Source organism: Schistocerca cancellata, unplaced genomic scaffold (assembly GCF_023864275.1).
Source record: "Schistocerca cancellata isolate TAMUIC-IGC-003103 unplaced genomic scaffold, iqSchCanc2.1 HiC_scaffold_1148, whole genome shotgun sequence".
Lineage (NCBI taxonomy): Eukaryota > Metazoa > Arthropoda > Insecta > Orthoptera > Acrididae > Schistocerca > Schistocerca cancellata.
This window is the reverse complement of record NW_026047147.1, coordinates 5,999,912-6,019,948: the sequence shown is the minus strand read 5'-3', so window position 1 is coordinate 6,019,948 and position 20,037 is coordinate 5,999,912. Positions and strand designations below refer to the sequence as shown.

At 58.9% G+C, this 20,037-nt stretch overlaps 6 protein-coding genes across 6 annotated transcripts; 4 read left to right on the top strand and 2 right to left on the bottom strand.

Moving 5' to 3' along the window:
* Positions 1-2,029: 2,029 nt before the first annotated feature.
* LOC126159876 (uncharacterized) lies at positions 2,030-3,004 on the top strand. Its single transcript, XM_049916685.1, has one exon. The coding sequence runs from the start codon at positions 2,030-2,032 to the stop codon at positions 3,002-3,004; it is 975 nt and encodes a 324-aa protein (XP_049772642.1).
* Positions 3,005-6,728: 3,724 nt separating this feature from the next.
* On the bottom strand, positions 6,729-7,127 carry LOC126159874 (uncharacterized). The gene has a single exon (XM_049916684.1). The coding sequence runs from the start codon at positions 7,125-7,127 to the stop codon at positions 6,729-6,731; it is 399 nt and encodes a 132-aa protein (XP_049772641.1).
* A 201-nt stretch (positions 7,128-7,328) lies between these two features.
* On the top strand, positions 7,329-8,234 carry LOC126159873 (uncharacterized). The gene has a single exon (XM_049916683.1). It carries the CDS (start codon positions 7,329-7,331, stop codon positions 8,232-8,234), a length of 906 nt encoding a protein of 301 aa, XP_049772640.1.
* Positions 8,235-13,479: 5,245 nt separating this feature from the next.
* Positions 13,480-13,878, bottom strand: LOC126159872 (uncharacterized). The gene has a single exon (XM_049916682.1). The coding sequence runs from the start codon at positions 13,876-13,878 to the stop codon at positions 13,480-13,482; it is 399 nt and encodes a 132-aa protein (XP_049772639.1).
* Positions 13,879-17,977: 4,099 nt separating this feature from the next.
* Positions 17,978-18,919, top strand: LOC126159871 (alanine and glycine-rich protein-like). The gene has a single exon (XM_049916681.1). The coding sequence runs from the start codon at positions 17,978-17,980 to the stop codon at positions 18,917-18,919; it is 942 nt and encodes a 313-aa protein (XP_049772638.1).
* An 86-nt stretch (positions 18,920-19,005) lies between these two features.
* LOC126159870 (ice-structuring glycoprotein-like) lies at positions 19,006-20,034 on the top strand. The gene has a single exon (XM_049916680.1). The coding sequence runs from the start codon at positions 19,006-19,008 to the stop codon at positions 20,032-20,034; it is 1,029 nt and encodes a 342-aa protein (XP_049772637.1).
* Positions 20,035-20,037: the final 3 nt, after the last annotated feature.

The window sequence follows — 20,037 nt, the reverse complement described above, 5'->3', positions numbered from 1 at the left end:
CAAGGAGTGCTGCCTTCGCAAGGAGTGCTGCCTTCGCTAGGAGTGCTGCCCTTCTAAGGAGAGCTGGTTCCGCAAGGAGTGCTGCCATCGCTAGGAGTGCTGCTTTCGTAAGGAGGGCTGACTTCGCAAGGAGTGCTGCCTTCGCAAGGAGTGCTGCCTTTGCAAGGAGCGCTGCCTTCCCAAGGAGTGCTGCCTTAGGACAGAGTGCTGCCTTCGCTAGGTGTGCTGCCTTCGTACGGAGTGCAGCCTTCGCAAGGAGTGCAGCCTTCGCAAGGAGTGCTGCCTTCGCAAGGAGTGCTGCCTTCCCAAGGAGTGCTGCCTTTGCAAGGAGCGCTGCCATCGCAAGGAGTGCTGCCTTCGCTACGAGTGCTGCCTTCGCAAGGAGGGCTGCCTTCGCAAAGAGGGCTGCCTTCGCAGGGAGTGCTGCCTTCGCAAGGGGTAATGCCTTCGCCAGTAGTTCTGCTTTCGCAGGGAGTACTGCCTTTGCAAGGAGTGCTGCCTTCCAAGGAGTGCTGCCTTCGCAAGGAGTGCTCCCTTCGCAAAGAGTGCTGTCTTCGCAAGGAGTGCTACTTTCGCAATGAGGGCTGCCTTCGCTAGGAGTGCTGCCTTCGCAAGGAGTGCTGCCTTCGCAAGGAGTGCTGCCTTCGCACAGAGTGCAGCCTTCGCACATAGTGCTGTCTTCACATGGAGTGCTTCCTTTGATAGAGTGCTGCCTTCGCAAGGAGTGCTGCCTTCGCAAGGAGTGCTGCCTTCGCAAGGAGTGCAGCCTTCGCAAGGAGTGCTGCCTTCGCAAGGAGTGCTGCCTTCGCAAGGAGTGCTGCCTTCCCAAGGAGTGCTGCCTTACGACAGAGTGCTGCCTTCGCTAGGTGTGCTGCCTTCGTACGGAGTGCAGCCTTCGCAAGGAGTGCTGCCTTCGCAAGGAGTGCTGCCTTTGCACAAATTGCTGCCGCCGCACGGAGTGCAGCATACGCACAGAGTGCTGCCTTCCCAAGAGGTGCTGCCTTCGCAGGGAGTGCTGCCTTCGCATGGGGTGGCGCCTTCGCAAGGAGTGCTGCCTTCGCAGGGAGTGCTGCCTTTGCAAGGAGTGTTGCCTTCGCAAGGAGTGCTGCGCTCACAACGAGTGCTGCCTTCGCAAGGAGTGCTGCCTTCGCAAGGAGCGTTGCCTTCGCAAGTAGTACTGCCTTCGCAAGGAGTGCTGCCTTCGCAAGGAGTGCTTCCTTCCAAGGAGTGCTGCCTTCGCTAGAAGTGCTAACTTCGCACGGAGGGCTGCCTTCGCAAGGAGGGCTCCCTTCACAGGGAGTGCTGCTTCGCAAGGGGTAATGCCTTTGCAAGTGCTGCTGCCTTCGCAGGGAGTACTGCCTTTGCAACGAGTGCTGCCTTCCAATGAGTGCTGCCTTTGCAAGGAGTGCTGCCTTCGCAAGGAGTGCTGCCTTCGCAAGGAGTGCTGCCTTCGCAACGAGGGCTGCCTTTGTAGGGAGTGCTGTCTTCGCAAGGGGTTTTGTCTTCGCCAGGAGTGCTGCCTTTGCAAGGAATGCTGCCTTCGCAGGGAGAAATGCCTTCACAAGGAGTGCTGCCTTCGCAAGGAGTGCTGCCCTTGCACAGAGTGTTGCCTTTGCAGGGAGTGCTGCCTTTGCACATAGTGCTGCCTCCGCAAGGAGTGCTCCCTTTGCATGAACTGTTGCCTTCGCAAGGAGTGCTGCCTTCGCAAGGAGTGCTGCCTTTGCAAGGAGTGCTGCCTTCGCTAGGAGTGCTGCCTTCGCTAGGAGTGCTGCCTTCGCAGGGAGTGCTGCCTACGCAGGGAGTGCTGCCTTCGCAAGGAGAGCTGCCTTCGCAAGGAAAGCTGCTCTTGCAAGGAGTGCTGCCTTCCAAGGAGTGCTGCCTTCGCTAGAAGTGCTGCCTTCGCACGGAGGGCTGCCTTCGCAAGGAGGGCTCCCTTCGCAGGGAGTGCTGCCTTCGCAAGGGGTAATGCCTTCGCAAGTACTGCTGCCTTCGCAGGGATTACTGCCTTTGCAACGAGTGCTGCCTCCCAATGATTGCTGCCTTTGCAAGGAGTGCTGCCTTCGCACGGAGTGCAGCCTTCCCATGGAGTGCTGCTTTTGCTCAGAGTGCTGCCTTCGCAAAGATTGCAGCCTTCGCAAGGAGTGCAGCCTTCGCAAGGAGTGCTGCCTTCGCAAGGAGTGCTGCCTTCGCAAGGATTGCTGCCTTCACATGGACTGTTGCCTTCGCAAGGAGTGCTGCCTTTGCAAGGATTGCTGCCTTCGCAAGGAGTGCCGCCTTCGCTAGGAGTGCCGCCTTCGCTAGGAGTGCTGCCTTCGCAGGGAGTGCTGCCTACGCAGGGAGTGCTGCCTTCGCAAGGAGAGTTGCCTTCACAAGGAATGCTGCCTTCGCAAGGAGTGCTGCCTTCGCAAGGAGTGCTGCCTTCGCAAGGAGTGCTGCCTTCGCAAGGAGTGCTGCCTTCGCATGGAGTGCAGCCTTCGCACGTAGTGCTGCCTTCGCACGGAGTGCTGCCTTTGCACAGAGATCTGCATTCGCAGGGAGTGGTGCCTTTGCAAGAAGTGCTGCCTTCGCAAGGAGTGCTGCCTTCGCTAGGAGTGCTGCCTTCGCAAGGAGTGCTGCCTTCACAAGGAGTGCAGCCTTCGCACGGAGTGCAGCCTTCGCACGTAGTGCTGCCTTCCCACGGAGTGCTGCCTTTGCACAGAGATCTGCATTCGCAGGGTGTGGTGCCTTCGCAAGAAGTGCTGCCTTTGGAAGGTGTGCTGCCATCGCTAGGAGTGCTGCCTTCAAAAGGAGTGCTGCCTTCGCAAGGAGTACTGCCCTCGAAAGGAGTGCTGCCTTCGCAATTAGTGCTGCCTTCGCTAGGAGTGTTGTCTTCGCAAGGAGGGCTGCCTTCGAGAGGAGGGCTACCTTCGCAGGGAGTGCTGCCTTTGCAAGGGGTAATGCATTCGCAAGTGGTGCAGCCTTCTCAGGGAGTACTACCTTTGCAACGAGTGCTGCCTCCCAATGAGTGCTGCCTTCGCAAGGAGTGCTGCCTTCGCAAGGAGTGCTGCCTTCACAAGGAGTGCTGCATTCGCAAGCAGTGCTGCCTTCGCAATGAGGGCTGCCTTTGCAGGGAGTTCTGCCTTCGCAAGAGGTGGTGCCTTCACAAGGAGTGCTGCCTTTTCAAGGAGTGCTGCCTTTGCAAGGAGTGCTGCCTTCGCAAGGAGAGCTGCCTTCGCAAGGAGTGCTGCCTTCGCTAGGAGTGCTGCCCTTCTAAGGAGAGCTGGCTTCGCAAGGAGTGCTGGCATCGCTAGGAGTCCTGCTTTCGCAAGGAGGGCTGACTTCGCAGGGAGTGCTGCCTTTGCTAGGAGTGCTGCCTTCGCAAGGAGTGGTGCCTTCGCAAGGAGTGGTGCCTTCGCAAGGAGTGGTGCCTTCGCAAGGAGTGCTGCCTTCGCAAGGAGTGCTGCCTTCGCAAGGAGTGCTGCATTCGCAAGGAGTCCTGCTTTCGCAAGGAGGGCTGCCTTCGCAGGGAGTGCTGCCTTCGCAAGGGGTAATGCCTTTGCAAGTAGTTCTGCTTTCGCAGGGAGTACTGCCTTTGCTAGGAGTGCTGCCTTCCAAGGAGTGCTGCCTTCGCAAGGAGTGCTCCCTTCGCAATAGAGTGCTGCTTTCGCAAGGAGTGCTGCCTTCGCAAGGAGTGCTGCCTTCGCAAGGAGTACTGCCTTCGCAATGAGGGCTGCCTTCGCTGGGAGTGCTGCCTTCGCAAGGGGTGGTGCCTTCGCAAGGGGTGCTGCCTTCGCAAAGAGTGCTGCCTTCGCAAGGAGTGCTGCCTTCGCAAGGAGTGCTGCCTTCGCAAGGAGTGCTGCCTTCGCAAGGAGTGCTGCCTTCGCAAGGAGTGCTGCCTTTGCAATGAGGGCTGCCTTTGCAGGGAGTGCTGCCTTCGCAAGGGGTGGTGCCTTCGCAAGGAGTGCTGCCTTCGCAAGGAGTGCTGCCTTCGCAAGGAGTGCTGCCTTCGCAAGGAGTACTGCCTTCGCAATGAGGGCTGCCTTTGCTGGGAGTGCTGCCTTCGCAAGGGGTGGTGCCTTCGCAAGGGGTGCTGCCTTTGCAAGGAGTGCTGCCTTCGCAAGGAGATATGCCTTCGCAAGGAGTGCTGCCTTCGCTAGGAGTGCTGCCCTTCTAAGGAGAGCTGCCTTCGCAAGGAGTGCTGCCTTCGCTAGGAGTGCTGCTTTCGCAAGGAGGGCTGCCTTCGTAGGGAGTGCTGCCATTGCAGGGAGTGCTGCCTTCGCAAGGAGTGGTGCCTTCACAAGAAGTGCTGCCTTCGCAGGGAGTGCTGCATCCGCAAGGAGTGCTGCCTTCGCAAGGTGTGCTGCCTTCGCAAGGAGTGCTGCCTTTGCAAGGAGCGCTGCCATCGCAATGAGTGCTGCCTTCGATAGGAGTGCTGCCTTCGCAAGGAAAGCTGCCTTCGCAAAGAGGGCTGCCTTCGCAGGGAGTGCTGCCTTCGCAAGGGGTAATGCCTTCGCCAGTAGTTCTGCTTTCGCAGGGAGTACTGCCTTTGCAAGGAGTGCTGCCTTCCAAGGAGTGCTTCCTTCGCAAGAAGTGCTCCCTTCGCAAAGAGTGCTGTCTTCGCAAGGAGTGCTGCTTTCGCAATGAGGGCTGTCTTCGCTAGGAGTGCTGCCTTCGCAAGGAGTGCTGCCTTCGCAAGGAGTGCTGCCTTCGCAAGGAGTGCTGCCTTCACAAGGAGTGCTGCGTTCGCACAGAGTGCAGCCTTCGCACATAGTGCTGCCTTCACATGGAGTGCTTCCTTTGACAGAGTGCTGCCTTCGCAAGGAGTGCTGCCTTCGCAAGGAGTGCTGCCTTCGCAGGGAGTGCTGCCTTTGCAAGGTGTGTTGCCTTCGCAACGAGTGCTGCGTTCACAACGAGTGCTGCCTTCGCAAGGAGTGCTGCCTTCGCAAGGAGTGTTGCCTTCGCAAGTAGTACTGCCTTCGCAAGGAGTGCTGCCTTCGCAAGGAGTGCTTCCTTCCAAGGAGTGCTGCCTTGGCTAGAAGTGCTAACTTCGCACGGAGGGCTGCCTTCGCAAGGAGGGCTCCCTTGGCAGAGAGTGCTGCTTCGCAAGGGGTAATGCCTTTGCAAGTGCTGCTGCCTTCGCAGGGAGTACTGCCTTTGCAACGAGTGCTGCCTTCCAATGAGTGGTGCCTTTGCAAGGAGTGCTGCCTTTGCAAGGAGTGCTGCCTTCGCAAGGAGTGCTGCCTTCGCAAGGAGTGCTGCCTTCGCAACGAGGGCTGTCTTTGTAGGGAGTGCTATCTTCGCAAGGGGTTTTGTCTTCGCCAGGAGTGCTGCCTTTGCAAGGAGTGCTGCCTTTGCAAGGAGTGCTGCCTTTGCAAGGAGTGCTGCCTTCGCAAGGAGAAATGCCTTCGCAAGGAGTGCTGCCTTCGCAAGGAGTGCTGCCTTTGCACAGAGTGCTGCCTTTGCAGGGAGTACTGCCATTGCACAGAGTGCTGCCTCCGCAAGGAGTGCTCCCTTTGCATGAACTGTTGCCTTCTCAAGGAGTGCTGCCTTCGCAAGGAGTGCTGCCTTTGCAAGGAGTGCTGCCTTCGCTAGGTGTGGTGCCTTCGCTAGGAGTGCTGCCTTCGCTGGGAGTGCTGCCTACGCAGGGAGTCCTGCCTTCGCAAGGACAGCTGCCTTCGCAAGGAGTGCTGCTCTCGCAAGGAGTGCTGCCTTCCAAGGAGTGCTGCCTTCGCTAGAAGTGCTGCCTTCGCACGGAGGGCTGCCTTCGCAAGGAGGGCTCCCTTTGCAGGGAGTGCTGCCTACGCAAGGGGTAATGCCTTCGCAAGTACTGCTGCCTTCGCAGGGATTACTGCCTTTGCAACGAGTGCTGCCTCCCAATGAGTGCTGCCTTTGCAAGGAGTTCTGCCTTCACTCGGAGTGCAGCCTTCGCATGGAGTGCTGCTTTTGCTCAGAGTGCTGCCTTCGCAAGGAGTGCAGCCTTCGCAAGGAGTGCTGCCATCGCAAGGTGTGCTGCCTTCGCAAGGATTGCTGCCTTCGCATTGACTGTTGCCTTCGCAAGGAGTGCTGCCTTTGCAAGGATTGCTGCCTTCGCAAGGAGTGCTGCCTTCGCTAGGAGTGCTGCCTTCGCTAGGACTGCTGCCTTCGCAGGGAGTGCTGCCTACGCAGGGAGTGCTGCCTTCGAAAGGAGAGCTGCCTTCACAAGGAATGCTGCCTTCGCAAGGAGTGCTGCCTTCGCAAGGAGTGCTGCTTTCGCACGGAGTGCAGCCATCGCACATAGTGCTGCCTTCACACGGAGTGCTTCCTTTGACAGAGTGCTGCCTTCGCAAGGAGGGCTGACTTCACAGGGAGTGCTGCCTACGCAGGGAGTGCTGCCTTCGCAGGGAGTGCTGCCTTCGCAAGGAGTGCTGCCTTCGCAAGGAGTACTGCCTTAGCAAGGAGTGCTGCCTTCACGCGAAGTGCAGCCTTCGCACGTAGTGCTGCCTTCACACGGAGTGCTTCCTTTGACAGAGTGCTGCCTTCGCAAGGAGTGCTGCCTTCGCAAAGAGCGCTGCCTTCGCAAGGAGTGCTGCCTTTGCATAGAGTGCTGCCTTTGCAGGGAGTGCTGCCTTTGCACAGAGTGCTGCCTCCGCAAGGAGTGCTGCCTTTGCATGGACTGTTGCCTTCGCAAGGAGTGCTGCCTCTGCAAGGAGTGTTGCCTTCGCAAGGAGTGCTGCCTTCGCTAGGAGTGCTGCCTTCGCAGGGAGTGCTGCCTACGCAGGGAGTGCTGCCTTCGCAAGGAGTGCTGCCTTCGCAAGGAGTGCTGCCTTCGCAAGGAGTGCTGCCTTCGCAAGGAGTGCTGCATTCGCATGGAGTGCAGCCTTCGCACGTAGTGCTGCCTTCGCACGGAGTGCTGCCTTTGCACAGAGATCTGCATTCGCAGGGAGTGGTGCCTTCGCAAGAAGTGCTGCCTTCGCAAGGAGTGCTGCCTTCGCTAGGAGTGCTGCCTTCGCAAGGAGTGCTGCCTTCGCAAGGAGTGCAGCCTTCGCACGGAGTGCAGCCTTTGCACGTAGTGCTGCCTTCCCACGGAGTGCTGCCTTTGCACAGAGACATGCATTCGCAGGGTGTGGTGCCTTCGCAAGAAGTGCTGCCTTCGCAAGGTGTGCTGCCATCGCTAGGAGTGCTGCCTTCAAAAGGAGTGCTGCCTTCGCAAGGAGTACTGCCTTCGAAAGGAGTGCTGCCTTCGCAAGGAGTGCTGCCTTCGCTAGGAGTGTTGTCTTCGCAAGGAGGGCTGCCTTCGAGAGGAGGGCTACCTTCGCAGGGAGTGCTGGCTTTGCAAGGGGTAATGCATTCGCAAGTGGTGCAGCCTTCTCATGGAGTACTACCTTTGCAACGAGTGCTGCCTCCCAATGAGTGCTGCCTTCGCAAGGAGTGCTGCCTTCGCAAGGAGTGCTGCTTTCGCAATGAGTGCTGCCTTCGCAATGAGGGCTGCCTTTGCAGGGAGTGCTGCCTTCGCAAGGGGTGGTGCCTTCACAAGGAGTGCTGCCTTTGCAAGGAGTGCTGCCTTCGCAAGAAGAGCTGCCTTCGCTAGCAGTGCTGCCCTTCTAAGGAGAGCTGGCTTCACAAGGAGTGCTGATATCGTTAGGAGTCCTGCTTTCGCAAGGAGGGCTGACTTCGCAGGGAGTGCTGCCTTTGCAAGGAGTGCTGCCTTCGCAAGGAGTGGTGCCTTCGCAAGGAGTGCTGCCTTCGCAGGGAGTGCTGCATCCGCAAGGAGTGCTGCCTTCGCAAGGTGTGCTGCCTTCGGAAGAAGTGCTGCCTTTGCAAGGAACGCTGCCATCACAAGGAGTGCTGCCTTTGGAAGGAGTGCTGCCTTCGCAAGGAGTGCTGCCTTCGCAAGGAGTGCTGCATTCGCAAGGAGTCCTGCTTTCGCAAGGAGGGCTGCCTTCGCAGGGAGTGCTGCCTTCGCAAGGGGTAATGCCTTCGCAAGTAGTTCTGCTTTCGCAGGGAGTACTGCCTTTGCAAGGAGTGCTGCCTTCCAAGGAGTGCTGCCTTCGCAAGGAGTGCTCCCTTCGCAAAGAGTGCTGCCTTCGCAAGGAGTGCTGCCTTCGCAAGGAGTGCTGCCTTTGCAAGGAGAGCTGCCTTCGCAAGGAGTACTGCCTTCCCAAGGAGTGCTGCCTTGGGACAGAGTGCTGCCTTCCCTAGGAGTGTGCCTTCGTACAGAGTGCAGCCTTCGCAAGGAGTGCTGCCTTCGCAAGGTGTGCTGCCTTTGCAAGGGGTAATGCCTTCGGAGGGAGTGCTGCCTTCGCAAGGGGTGGTGCCTTCCCAATGAGTGTTGCCTTCGCAAGGAGTGCTGCCTTTGCAAGGAGTGCTGCCTTCGCAAGGAGTGCTGCCTTCGCAAGGAGTGCTGCCTTCGCAAGGAGTGCTGCCTTCACTAGGAGTGCTGCCCTCACAAGGAGGGCTGCCTTCGCAAGGAGGGCTGTCTTCACAGGGAGTGCTGCCTTCGCAAGGGGTAATGCCTTCGCAGGGAGTGCTGCCTTCGCAAGGGGTGGTGCCTTCGCAAGGAGTGTTGCCTTCACAAGGAGTGCTGCATTCACAAGGAGTGCTGCCTCCGCAAGGAGTGCTGCTTTCGCAAGGAGTACTGCCTTCGCAAGGAGTAGTGCCTTCGCAAGGAGTGCTGCCTTCACAAGGAATGCTGCCTTCGCTAGGAGTGCTGTCTTCGCAAGGAGGGCTGCCTTCGAGAGGAGGGCTGCCTTCGCAGGGAGTGCTTCCTTCGCAAGGGGTAATGCCTTCGCAAGTAGTGCTGCCTTCTCAGGGAGTACTGCCTTTGAACGAGTGCTGCCTTCCAATGAGTGCTGCCTTCGCAAGGAGTACTGCCTTCGCAAGGAGTACTGCCTTCGCAAGGAGTGCTGCCTTCGCAAGGAGTGCTGCTTTCGCAAGGGGTGCTGCCTTCGCAAGGAGTGCTGCCTTTGCAATGAGGGCTGCCGTTGCAGGGAGTGCTGCCTTCGCAAGGGGTGGTGCCTTCACAAGGAGTGCTGCCTTCGCAAGGAGTGCTGCCTTCGCAAGGAGTGCTGCCTTCGCAATGAGGGCTGCCTTTGCTGGGAGTGCTGCCTTCGCAAGGGGTGGTGCCTTCGCAAGGAGTGCTGCCTTTGCAAGGAGTGCTGCCTTCGCAAGGAGATATGCCTTCGCAAGGAGTGCTGCCTTCGCTAGGAGTGCTGCCCTTCTAAGGAGAGATGCCTTCGCAAGGAGTGCTGCCTTCGCTAAGAGTGCTGCTTTCGCAAGGAGGGCTGCCTTCGCAGGGAGTGCTGCCTTTGCAGGGAGTGCTGCCTTCGCAAGGAGTGGTGCCTTCGCAAGGAGTGCTGCCTTCGCTAGGAGTGCTGCCTTTGCAAGGAGCGCTGCCATCGCAATGAGTGCTGCCTTCGCTAGGAGTGCTGCCTTCGCAAGGAGGGCTGCCTTCGCAAAGAGGGCTGCCTTCGCAGGGAGTGCTGCCTTCGCAAGGAGTAATGCCTTCGCAAGTAGTTCTGCTTTCGCCGGGAGTACTGCCTTTGCAAGGAGTGCTGCCTTCCAAGGAGTGCTGCCTTCCAAGGAGTGCTGCCTTCGCAAGGAGTGCTCCCTTCGCAAGGAGTGCTGCCTTCACAAGGAGTGCTGCCTTCGCAAGGAGTGCTGCCTTCGCAATGAGGGCTGCCTTCGCAGGGAGTGCTGCCTTCGCATGGGGTGGCGCCTTCGCAAGGTATGCTGCCTTCGCAGGGAGTGCTGCCTTTGCACAGATTCCTGCCTTCACAAGGAGTGATGCCTTCGCAAGTCGTGCTGCGTTCTCTAGAAGTGCTGCCTTCACAGGGAGTGCTGCCTTCACAAGGGATGGTGCCTACGCACGTAGTGCTGCCTTCGCACGGGGTGCTGCCTTCGCAAGTAGTGGTGGATTCGCAAGGGGTGCTGCCTTCGCACAGAGTGCTGTCTTTGCACAGAGTGCTGCCTTTGCACGGAGTGCTGTCTCCGCACGGAAAGCAACCTTCGCAAGTAGTGCTTCCTTTGCACGGTATGCTGCCTTTGCAAGTAGTTCTGCCTTCGCAAGGAGTGCTGCGTTCACAAGGAGAAATGCCTTCGCAAGGAGGGCTGCCTTTGCACAGATTGCTGCCTTCGCACGGAATGCAGCCTACGCACAGAGTGCTCCCTTCGCAAAGAGTGCTGCCTTCGCAAGGAGTGCTGCCTTCGCAAGGAGTGCTGCCTTCGCAAGGAGTGCTGCCTTCGCAAGGAGGGCTGCCTTCGCAGGGAGTGCTGCCTTCGCAAGGGGTAATGCCTTCGCAAGTAGTTCTGCTTTCGCAGGGAGTACTGCCTTTGCTAGGAGTGCTGCCTTCCAAGGAGTGCTGCCTTCGCAAGGAGTGCTCCCTTCGCAATAGAGTGCTGCTTTCGCAAGGAGTGCTGCCTTCGCTAGGAGTGCTGTCTTCGCAAGGAGTGCTGCCTTCGCAAGGAGTGCTGCCTTCGCAAGGAGTACTGCCTTCGCAATGAGGGCTGCCTTCGCTGGGAGTGCTGCCTTCGCAAGGGGTGGTGCCTTCGCAAGGGGTGCTGCCTTCGCAAGGAGTGCTGCCTTCGCAAGGAGTACTGCCTTCGCAAGGAGTGCTGCCTTCGCAAGGAGTGCTGCCTTTGCAAGGAGTGCTGCCTTCGCAAGGAGTGCTGCCTTCGCAAGGAGTGCTGCCTTTGCAATGAGGGCTGCCTTTGCAGGGAGTGCTGCCTTCGCAAGGGGTGGTGCCTTCGCAAGGAGTGCTGCCTTCGCAAGGAGTGCTGCCTTCGCAAGGAGTGCTGCCTTCGCAAGGAGTACTGCCTTCGCAATGAGGGCTGCCTTTGCTGGGAGTGCTGCCTTCGCAAGGGGTGGTGCCTTCGCAAGGGGTGCTGCCTTTGCAAGGAGTGCTGCCTTCGCAAGGAGATATGCCTTCGCAAGGAGTGCTGCCTTCACTAGGAGTGCTGCCCTTCTAAGGAGAGCTGCCTTCGCAAGGAGTGCTGCCTTCGCTAGAAGTGCTGCTTTCGCAAGGAGGGCTGCCTTCGTAGGGAGTGCTGCCTTTGCAGGGAGTGCTGCCTTCGCAAGGAGTGGTGCCTTCACAAGAAGTGCTGCCTTCGCAGGGAGTGCTGCATCCGCAAGGAGTGCTGCCTTCGCAAGGTGTGCTGCCTTCGCAAGGAGTGCTGCCTTTGCAAGGAGCGCTGCCATCGCAATGAGTGCTGCCTTCGATAGGAGTGCTGCCTTCGCAAGGAAAGCTGCCTTCGCAAAGAGGGCTGCCTTCGCAGGGAGTGCTGCCTTCGCAAGGGGTAATGCCTTCGCCAGTAGTTCTGCTTTCGTAGGGGGGACTGCCTTTGCAAGGAGTGCTGCCTTCCAAGGAGTGCTTCCTTCGCAAGAAGTGCTCCCTTCGCAAAGAGTGCTGTCTTCGCAAGGAGTGCTGCTTTCGCAATGAGGGCTGTCTTCGCTAGGAGTGCTGCCTTCGCAAGGAGTGCTGCCTTCGCAAGGAGTGCTGCCTTCACAAGGAGTGCTGCGTTCGCACAGAGTGCAGCCTTCGCACATAGTGCTGCCTTCACATGGAGTGCTTCCTTTGACAGAGTGCTGCCTTCGCAAGGAGTGCTGCCTTCGCAAGGAGTGCTGCCTTCGCAGGGAGTGCTGCCTTTGCAAGGTGTGTTGCCTTCGCAACGAATGCTGCGTTCACAACGAGTGCTGCCTTCGCAAGGAGTGCTGCCTTCGCAAGGAGTGTTGCCTTCGCAAGTAGTACTGCCTTCGCAAGGAGTGCTGCCTTCGCAAGGAGTGCTTCCTTCCAAGGAGTGCTGCCTTGGCTAGAAGTGCTAACTTCGCACGGAGGGCACCTTCGCAAGGAGGGCTCCCTTGGCAGAGAGTGCTGCTTCGCAAGGGGTAATGCCTTTGCAAGTGCTGCTGCCTTCGCAGGGAGTACTGCCTTTGCAACGAGTGCTGCCTTCCAATGAGTGGTGCCTTTGCAAGGAGTGCTGCCTTTGCAAGGAGTGCTGCCTTCGCAAGGAGTGCTGCCTTCGCAAGGAGTGCTGCCTTCGCAACGAGGGCTGCCTTTGTAGGGAGTGCTGTCTTCGCAAGGGGTTTTGTTTTCGCCAGGAGTGCTGCCTTTGCAAGGAGTGCTGCCTTTGCAAGGAGTGCTGCCTTTGCAAGGAGTGCTGCCTTCGCAAGGAGAAATGCCTTCGCAAGGAGTGCTGCCTTCGCAAGGAGTGCTGCCTTTGCACAGAGTGCTGCCTTTGCAGGGAGTACTGCCATTGCACAGAGTGCTGCCTCCGCAAGGAGTGCTCCCTTTGCATGAACTGTTGCCTTCTCAAGGAGTGCTGCCTTCGCAAGGAGTGCTGCCTTTGCTAGGAGTGCTGCCTTCGCTAGGTGTGGTGCCTTCGCTAGGAGTGCTGCCTTCGCTGGGAGTGCTGCCTACGCAGGGAGTCCTGCCTTCGCAAGGACAGCTGCCTTCGCAAGGAGTGCTGCTCTCGCAAGGAGTGCTGCCTTCCAAGGAGTGCTGCCTTCGCTAGAAGTGCTGCCTTCGCACAGAGGGCTGCCTTCGCAAGGAGGGCTCCCTTTGCAGGGAGTGCTGCCTACGCAAGGGGTAGTGCCTTCGCAAGTACTGCTGCCTTCGCAGGGATTACTGCCTTTGCCACGAGTGCTGCCTCCCAATGAGTGCTGCCTTTGCAAGGAGTTCTGCCTTCACTCGGAGTGCAGCCTTCGCATGGAGTGCTGCTTTTGCTCAGAGTGCTGCCTTCGCAAGGAGTGCAGCCTTCGCAAGGAGTGCTGCCATCGCAAGGTGTGCTGCCTTCGCAAGGATTGCTGCCTTCGCATTGACTGTTGCCTTCGCAAGGAGTGCTGCCTTTGCAAGGATTGCTGCCTTCGCAAGGAGTGCTGCCTTCGCTAGGAGTGCTGCCTTCGCTAGGACTGCTGCCTTCGCAGGGAGTGCTGCCTACGCAGGGAGTGCTGCCTTCGAAAGGAGAGCTGCCTTCACAAGGAAAGCTGCCTTCGCAAGGAGTGCTGCCTTCGCAAGGACTGCTGCTTTCGCACGGAGTGCAGCCATCGCACATAGTGCTGCCTTCACACGGAGTGCTTCCTTTGACAGAGTGCTGCCTTCGCAAGGAGGGCTGACTTCACAGGGAGTGCTGCCTACGCAGGGAGTGCTGCCTTCGCAGGGAGTGCTGCCTTCGCAAGGAGTGCTGCCTTCGCAAGGAGTACTGCCTTAGCAAGGAGTGCTGCCTTCACGCGAAGTGCAGCATTCGCACGTAGTGCTGCCTTCACACGGAGTGCTTCCTTTGACAGAGTGCTGCCTTCGCAAGGAGTGCCGCCTTCGCAAAGAGTGCTGCCTTCGCAAGGAGTGCTGCCTTTGCATAGAGTGCTGCCTTTGCAGGGAGTGCTGCCTTTGCACAGAGTGCTGCCTCCGCAAGGAGTGCTGCCTTTGCATGGACTGTTGCCTTCGCAAGGAGTGCTGCCTCTGCAAGGAGTGTTGCCTTCGCAAGGAGTGCTGCCTTCGCTAGGAGTGCTGCCTTCGCAGGGAGTGCTGCCTACGCAGGGAGTGCTGCCTTCGCAAGGAGTGCTGCCTTCGCAAGGAGTGCTGCCTTCGCAAGGAGTGCTGCCTTCGCAAGGAGTGCTGCATTCGCATGGAGTGCAGCCTTCGCACGTAGTGCTTCCTTCGCACGGAGTGCTGCCTTTGCACAGAGATCTGCATTCGCAGGGAGTGGTGCCTTTGCAAGAAGTGCTGCCTTCGCAAGGAGTGCTGCCTTCGCTAGGAGTGCTGCCTTCGCAAGGAGTGCTGCCTTCGCAAGGAGTGCAGCCTTCGCACGGAGTGCAGCCTTCGCACGTAGTGCTGCCTTCCCACGGAGTGCTGCCTTTGCACAGAGACATGCAATCGCAGGGTGTGGTGCCTTCGCAAGAAGTGCTGCCTTCGCAAGGTGTGCTGCCATCGCTAGGAGTGCTGCCTTCAAAAGGAGTGCTGCCTTCGCAAGGAGTACTGCCTTCGAAAGGAGTGCTGCCTTCGCAAGGAGTGCTGCCTTCGCTAGGAGTGTTGTCTTCGCAAGGAGGGCTGCCTTCGAGAGGAGGGCTACCTTCGCAGGGAGTGCTGCCTTTGCAAGGGGTAATGCATTCGCAGGTGGTGCAGCCTTCTCATGGAGTACTACCTTTGCAACGAGTGCTGCCTCCCAATGAGTGCTGCCTTCGCAAGGAGTGCTGCCTTCGCAAGGAGTGCTGCTTTCGCAATGAGTGCTGCCTTCGCAATGAGGGCTGCCTTTGCAGGGAGTGCTGCCTTCGCAAGGGGTGGTGCCTTCACAAGGAGTGCTGCCTTTGCAAGGAGTGCTGCCTTCGCAAGAAGAGCTGCCTTCGCTAGCAGTGCTGCCCTTCTAAGGAGAGCTGGCTTCGCAAGGAGTGCTGATATCGTTAGGAGTCCTGCTTTCGCAAGGAGGGCTGACTTCGCAGGGAGTGCTGCCTTTGCAAGGAGTGCTGCCTTCGCAAGGAGTGGTGCCTTCGCAAGGAGTGCTGCCTTCGCAGGGAGTGCTGCATCCGCAAGGAGTGCTGCCTTCGCAAGGTGTGCTGCCTTCGGAAGAAGTGCTGCCTTTGCAAGGAACGCTGCCATCACAAGGAGTGCTGCCTTTGCAAGGAGTGCTGCCTTCGCAAGGAGTGCTGCCTTCGCAAGGAGTGCTGCATTCGCAAGGAGTCCTGCTTTCGCAAGGAGGGCTGCCTTCGCAGGGAGTGCTGCCTTCGCAAGGGGTAATGCCTTCGCAAGTAGTTCTGCTTTCGCAGGGAGTACTGCCTTTGCAAGGAGTGCTGCCTTCCAAGGAGTGCTGCCTTCGCAAGGAGTGCTCCCTTCGCAAAGAGTGCTGCCTTCGCAAGGAGTGCTGCCTTCGCAAGGAGTGCTGCCTTTGCAAGGAGAGCTGCCTTCGCAAGGAGTACTGCCTTCCCAAGGAGTGCTGCCTTGGGACAGAGTGCTGCCTTCCCTAGGAGTGTGCCTTCGTACAGAGTGCAGCCTTCGCAAGGAGTGCTGCCTTCGCAAGGTGTGCTGCCTTTGCAAGGGGTAATGCCTTCGGAGGGAGTGCTGCCTTCGCAGGGGGTGGTGCCTTCCCAAGGAGTGTTGCCTTCGCAAGGAGTGCTGCCTTTGCAAGGAGTGCTGCCTTCGCAAGGAGTGCTGCCTTCGCAAGGAGTGCTGCCTTCGCAAGGAGTGCTGCCTTCGCTAGGAGTGCTGCCCTCACAAGGAGGGCTGCCTTCGCAAGGAGGGCTGTCTTCACAGGGAGTGCTGCCTTCGCAAGGGGTAATGCCTTCGCAGGGAGTGCTGCCTTCGCAAGGGGTGGTGCCTTCGCAAGGAGTGTTGCCTTCACAAGGAGTGCTGCATTCACAAGGAGTGCTGCCTCCGCAAGGAGTGCTGCTTTCGCAAGGAGTACTGCCTTCGCAAGGAGTAGTGCCTTCGCAAGGAGTGCTGCCTTCACAAGGAGTGCTGCCTTCGCTAGGAGTGCTGTCTTCGCAAGGAGGGCTGCCTTCGAGAGGAGGGCTGCCTTCGCAGGGAGTGCTTCCTTCGCAAGGGGTAATGCCTTCGCAAGTAGTGCTGCCTTCTCAGGGAGTACTGCCTTTGAACGAGTGCTGCCTTCCAATGAGTGCTGCCTTCGCAAGGAGTACTGCCTTCGCAAGGAGTACTGCCTTCGCAAGGAGTGCTGCCTTCGCAAGGAGTGCTGCTTTCGCAAGGGGTGCTGCCTTCGCAAGGAGTGCTGCCTTTGCAATGAGGGCTGCCGTTGCAGGGAGTGCTGCCTTCGCAAGGGGTGGTGCCTTCACAAGGAGTGCTGCCTTCGCAAGGAGTGCTGCCTTCGCAAGGAGTGCTGCCTTCGCAATGAGGGCTGCCTTTGCTGGGAGTGCTGCCTTCGCAAGGGGTGGTGCCTTCGCAAGGAGTGCTGCCTTTGCAAGGAGTGCTGCCTTCGCAAGGAGATATGCCTTCGCAAGGAGTGCTGCCTTCGCTAGGAGTGCTGCCCTTCTAAGGAGAGATGCCTTCGCAAGGAGTGCTGCCTTCGCTAAGAGTGCTGCTTTCGCAAGGAGGGCTGCCTTCGCAGGGAGTGCTGCCTTTGCAGGGAGTGCTGCCTTCGCAAGGAGTGGTGCCTTCGCAAGGAGTGCTGCCTTCGCTAGGAGTGCTGCCTTTGCAAGGAGCGCTGCCATCGCAATGAGTGCTGCCTTCGCTAGGAGTGCTGCCTTCGCAAGGAGGGCTGCCTTCGCAAAGAGGGCTGCCTTCGCAGGGAGTGCTGCCTTCGCAAGGAGTAATGCCTTCGCAAGTAGTTCTGCTTTCGCCGGGAGTACTGCCTTTGCAAGGAGTGCTGCCTTCCAAGGAGTGCTGCCTTCCAAGGAGTGCTGCCTTCGCAAGGAGTGCTCCCTTCGCAAGGAGTGCTGCCTTCACAAGGAGTGCTGCCTTCGCAAGGAGTGCTGCCTTCGCAATGAGGGCTGCCTTCGCAGGGAGTGCTGCCTTCGCATGGGGTGGCGCCTTCGCAAGGTATGCTGCCTTCGCAGGGAGTGCTGCCTTTGCACAGATTCCTGCCTTCACAAGGAGTGATGCCTTCGCAAGGAGTGCTGCGTTCTCTAGGAGTGCTGCCTTCACAGGGAGTGCTGCCTTCACAAGGGATGGTGCCTACGCACGTAGTGCTGCCTTCGCACGGGGTGCTGCCTTCGCAAGTAGTGGTGGATTCGCAAGGGGTGCTGCCTTCGCACAGAGTGCTGTCTTTGCACAGAGTGCTGCCTTTGCACGGAGTGCTGTCTCCGCACGGAAAGCAACCTTCGCAAGTAGTGCTTCCTTTGCACGGTATGCTGCCTTTGCAAGTAGTTCTGCCTTCGCAAGTAGTGCTGCCTTCGCAAGGAGAAATGCCTTCGCAAGGAGTGCTGCCTTTGCACAGATTGCTGCCTTCGCACGGAATGCAGCCTATGCACAGAGTGCTGCCTTCGCAAGAAGTGCTGCCTTCGCAGGGAGTGCTGCCTTCGCATGGGGTGGCGCCTTCGCAAGGAGTGCTGCCTTCGCAGGGAGTGCTGCCTTTGCAAGCAGTGTTGCCTTCGCAAGGAGTGCTGCGTTCACAAGGAGAAATGCCTTCGCAAGGAGGGCTGCCTTTGCACAGATTGCTGCCTTCGCACGGAATGCAGCCTACGCACAGAGTGCTCCCTTCGCAAAGAGTGCTGCCTTCGCAAGGAGTGCTGCCTTCGCAAGGAGTGCTGCCTTCGCAAGGAGTGCTGCCTTCGCAAGGAGTACTGCCTTCCCAAGGAGTGCTGCCTTGGGACAGAGTGCTGCCTTCCCTAGGAGTGTTGCCTTCGTACAGAGTGCAGCCTTCGCAAGGAGTGCTGCCTTCGCAAGGTGTGCTGCCTTTGCAAGGGGTAATGCCTTCGGAGGGAGTGCTGCCTTCGCAAGGGGTGGTGCCTTCCCAAGGAGTGTTGCCTTCGCAAGGAGTGCTGCCTTTGCAAGGAGTGCTGCCTTCGCAAGGAGTGCTGCCTTCGCAAGGAGTGCTGCCATCGCAAGGAGTGCTCCTTCGCAAGGAGTGCTACCTTCACAAGGAGTGCTGCCTTCCCAAGGAGTGCTGCCTTGGGACAGAGTGCTGCCTTCCCTAGGAGTGTTGCCTTCGTACAGAGTGCAGCCTTCGCAAGGAGTGCTGCCTTCGCAAGGTGTGCTGCCTTTGCAAGGGGTAATGCCTTCGGAGGGAGTGCTGCATTCGCAAGGGGTGGTGCCTTCCCAAGGAGTGTTGCCTTCGCAAGGAGTACTGCCTTCGCAAGAAGTGATGCCTTCGCAATGAGTGCTGCCTTCGCTAGGAGTGCTGCCCTCGCAAGGAGGGCTGCCTTCGCAAGGAGGGCTGCCTTCGCAGGGAGTGCTGCCTTCACAAGGAGTGCTGCCTTCGCTAGGAGTGCTGCCTTCGCTAGGTGTGCTGCCCTCGCAAGGAGGGCTGCCTTCGAGAGGAGGGCTGCCTTCGCAGGGAGTGCTTCCTTCGCAAGGGGTAATGCCTTCGCAAGTAGTGCTGCCTTCTCAGGGAGCACTGCCTTTGCAACGAGTGCTGCCTTCCAATGAGTGCTGCCTTCACAAGGAGTGCTGCCTTCGCAAGGAGTGCTGCCTTCGCAAGGAGTGCTGCCTTCGCAAGGAGTGCTGCCTTCGCAAGGAGTGCTGCCTTCGCAATGAGCGCTGCCTTTGCAGGGAGTGCTGGCTTCACAAGGGGTGGTGCGTTCGCAAGGAGTGCTGCCTTCGCAAAGAGTGCTGCTTTCGCAAGGAGTGCTGCCTTCGCAAGGAGTGCTGCCTTCGCAATGAGGGCTGCCTTTGCTGGGAGTGCTGCCTTCGCAATGGGTGGTGCCTTCCCAAGGAGTGCTGCCTTTGCAAGGAGTGCTGCCTTCGCAAGGAGATATGCCTTCGCAAGGAGTGCTGCCTCCGCTAGGAGTGCTGCCCTTCTAAGGAGAGCTGCCTTCGCAAGGAGTGCTGCCTTCGCTAGGAGTGCTGCTTTCGCAAGGAGGGCTGCCTTCACAGTGAGTGCTGCCTTTGCAGGGAGTGCTGCCTTTGCAGGGAGTGCTGCCTTCGCAAGGAGTGGTGCCTTCGCAAGGAGTGCTGCCTTCGCAGGGAGTGCTGCATCCGCAAGGAGTGCTGCCTTCGTAAGGTGTGCTGCCTTCGCAAGGAGTGCTGCTTTTGCAAGGAGCGCTGCCATCTCAAGGAGTGCTGCCTTCGCTAGGAGTGCTGCCTTCGCAAGGAGGGCTGGCTTCGCAAAGAGGGAGTACTGCCTTTGCAACGAGTGCTGCCTTCCAATGAGTGCTGCCTTTGCAAGGAGTGCTTCCTTCGCAAGGAGTGCTGCCTTCGCAAGGAGTGCTGCCTTCGCTAGGAGTGCTGCCCTCGCAAGGAGGGCTGCATTCGAGAGGAGGGCTGCCTTCGCAGGGAGTGCTGCCTTCGCAAGGGGTAATGCCTTCGCAAGTAGTGCTGCCCTCTCAGGGAGCACTGCCTTTGCAACGAGTGCTGCCTTCCAATGAGTGCTGCCTTCGCAAGGACTGCTTCCTTCGCAAGGAGTGCTGCCTTCGCAAGGAGTGCTGCCTGCGCAAGGAGTGCTGCCTTCGCAATGAGGGCTGCCTTTGCAGGGAGTGCTGCCTTCGCAAGGGGTGGTGCCTTCGCAAGGAGTGCTGCCTTCGCAAGTAGTGCTGCCTTCGCAAGGAGTGCTGCCTTCGCAAGGAGTGCTGCCTTCGCAATGAGGGCTGCCTTTGCTGGGAGTGCTGCCTTCGCAATGGGTGGTGCCTTCCCAAGGAGTGCTGCCTTTGCAAGAAGTGCTGCCTTCGCAAGGAGATATGCCTTCGCAAGGAGTGCTGCCTTTGCTAGGAGTGCTGCCCTTCTAAGGAGAGCTGCCTTCGCAAGGAGTGCTGCCTTCGCTAGGAGTGCTGCTTTCGCAAGGAGGGCTGCCATCGCAGTGAGTGCTGCCTTTGCAGGGAGTGCTGCCGTTGCAGGGAGTGCTGCCTTCGCAAGGAGTGGTTCCTTCGCAAGGAGTGCTGCCTTCGCAAGGAGTGCTGCCTTCGCAGGGAGTGCTGCATCCGCAAGGAGTGCTGCCTTCGTAAGGTGTGCTGCCTTCGCAAGGAGTGCTGCTTTTGCAAGGAGCGCTGCCATCTCAAGGAGTGCTGCCTTCGCTAGGAGTGCTGCCTTCGCAAGGAGGGCTGGCTTCGCAAAGAGGGAGTACTGCCTTTGCAACGAGTGCTGCCTTCCAATGAGTGCTGCCTTTGCAAGGAGTGCTTCCTTCGCAAGGAGTGCTGCCTTCGCAAGGAGTGCTGCCTTCGCTAGGAGTGCTGCCTTCGCAACGAGGGCTGCCTTTGTAGGGAGTGCTGTCCTCGCACGGGGTTTTGCCTTCGCCAGGAGTGCTGCCTTTGCAAGGAGTGCTGCCTTCGCAACGAGAAATGCCTTCGCAAGGAGTGCTGCCTTCGCAAGGAGTGCTGCCTTCGCAATGAGGGCTGCCTTTGCTGGGAGTGCTGCCTTTGCTGGGAGTGCTGCCTTCGCAAGGGGTGGTGCCTTCGCAAGGAGTGCTGCCATTACAAGGAGTGTTGCATTCGAAGGAGATATGCCTTCGCAAGGAGTGCTGCCTTCGCTAGGAGTGCTGCCCTTCTAAGGA

Coding starts and splice junctions, on each gene's coding strand:
- LOC126159871 (XM_049916681.1), top strand. CDS start 17,978: ATGAGTGCTGCCTTCACAAGGAGTGCTGCCTTCGCAAGGAGTGCTGCC.
- LOC126159873 (XM_049916683.1), top strand. CDS start 7,329: ATGGAGTACTACCTTTGCAACGAGTGCTGCCTCCCAATGAGTGCTGCC.
- LOC126159876 (XM_049916685.1), top strand. CDS start 2,030: ATGATTGCTGCCTTTGCAAGGAGTGCTGCCTTCGCACGGAGTGCAGCC.
- LOC126159872 (XM_049916682.1), bottom strand. CDS start 13,878: ATGGCAGCACACCTTGCGAAGGCAGCACTTCTTGCGAAGGCACCACAC.
- LOC126159874 (XM_049916684.1), bottom strand. CDS start 7,127: ATGGCAGCACACCTTGCGAAGGCAGCACTTCTTGCGAAGGCACCACAC.
- LOC126159870 (XM_049916680.1), top strand. CDS start 19,006: ATGAGGGCTGCCTTTGCAGGGAGTGCTGCCTTCGCAAGGGGTGGTGCC.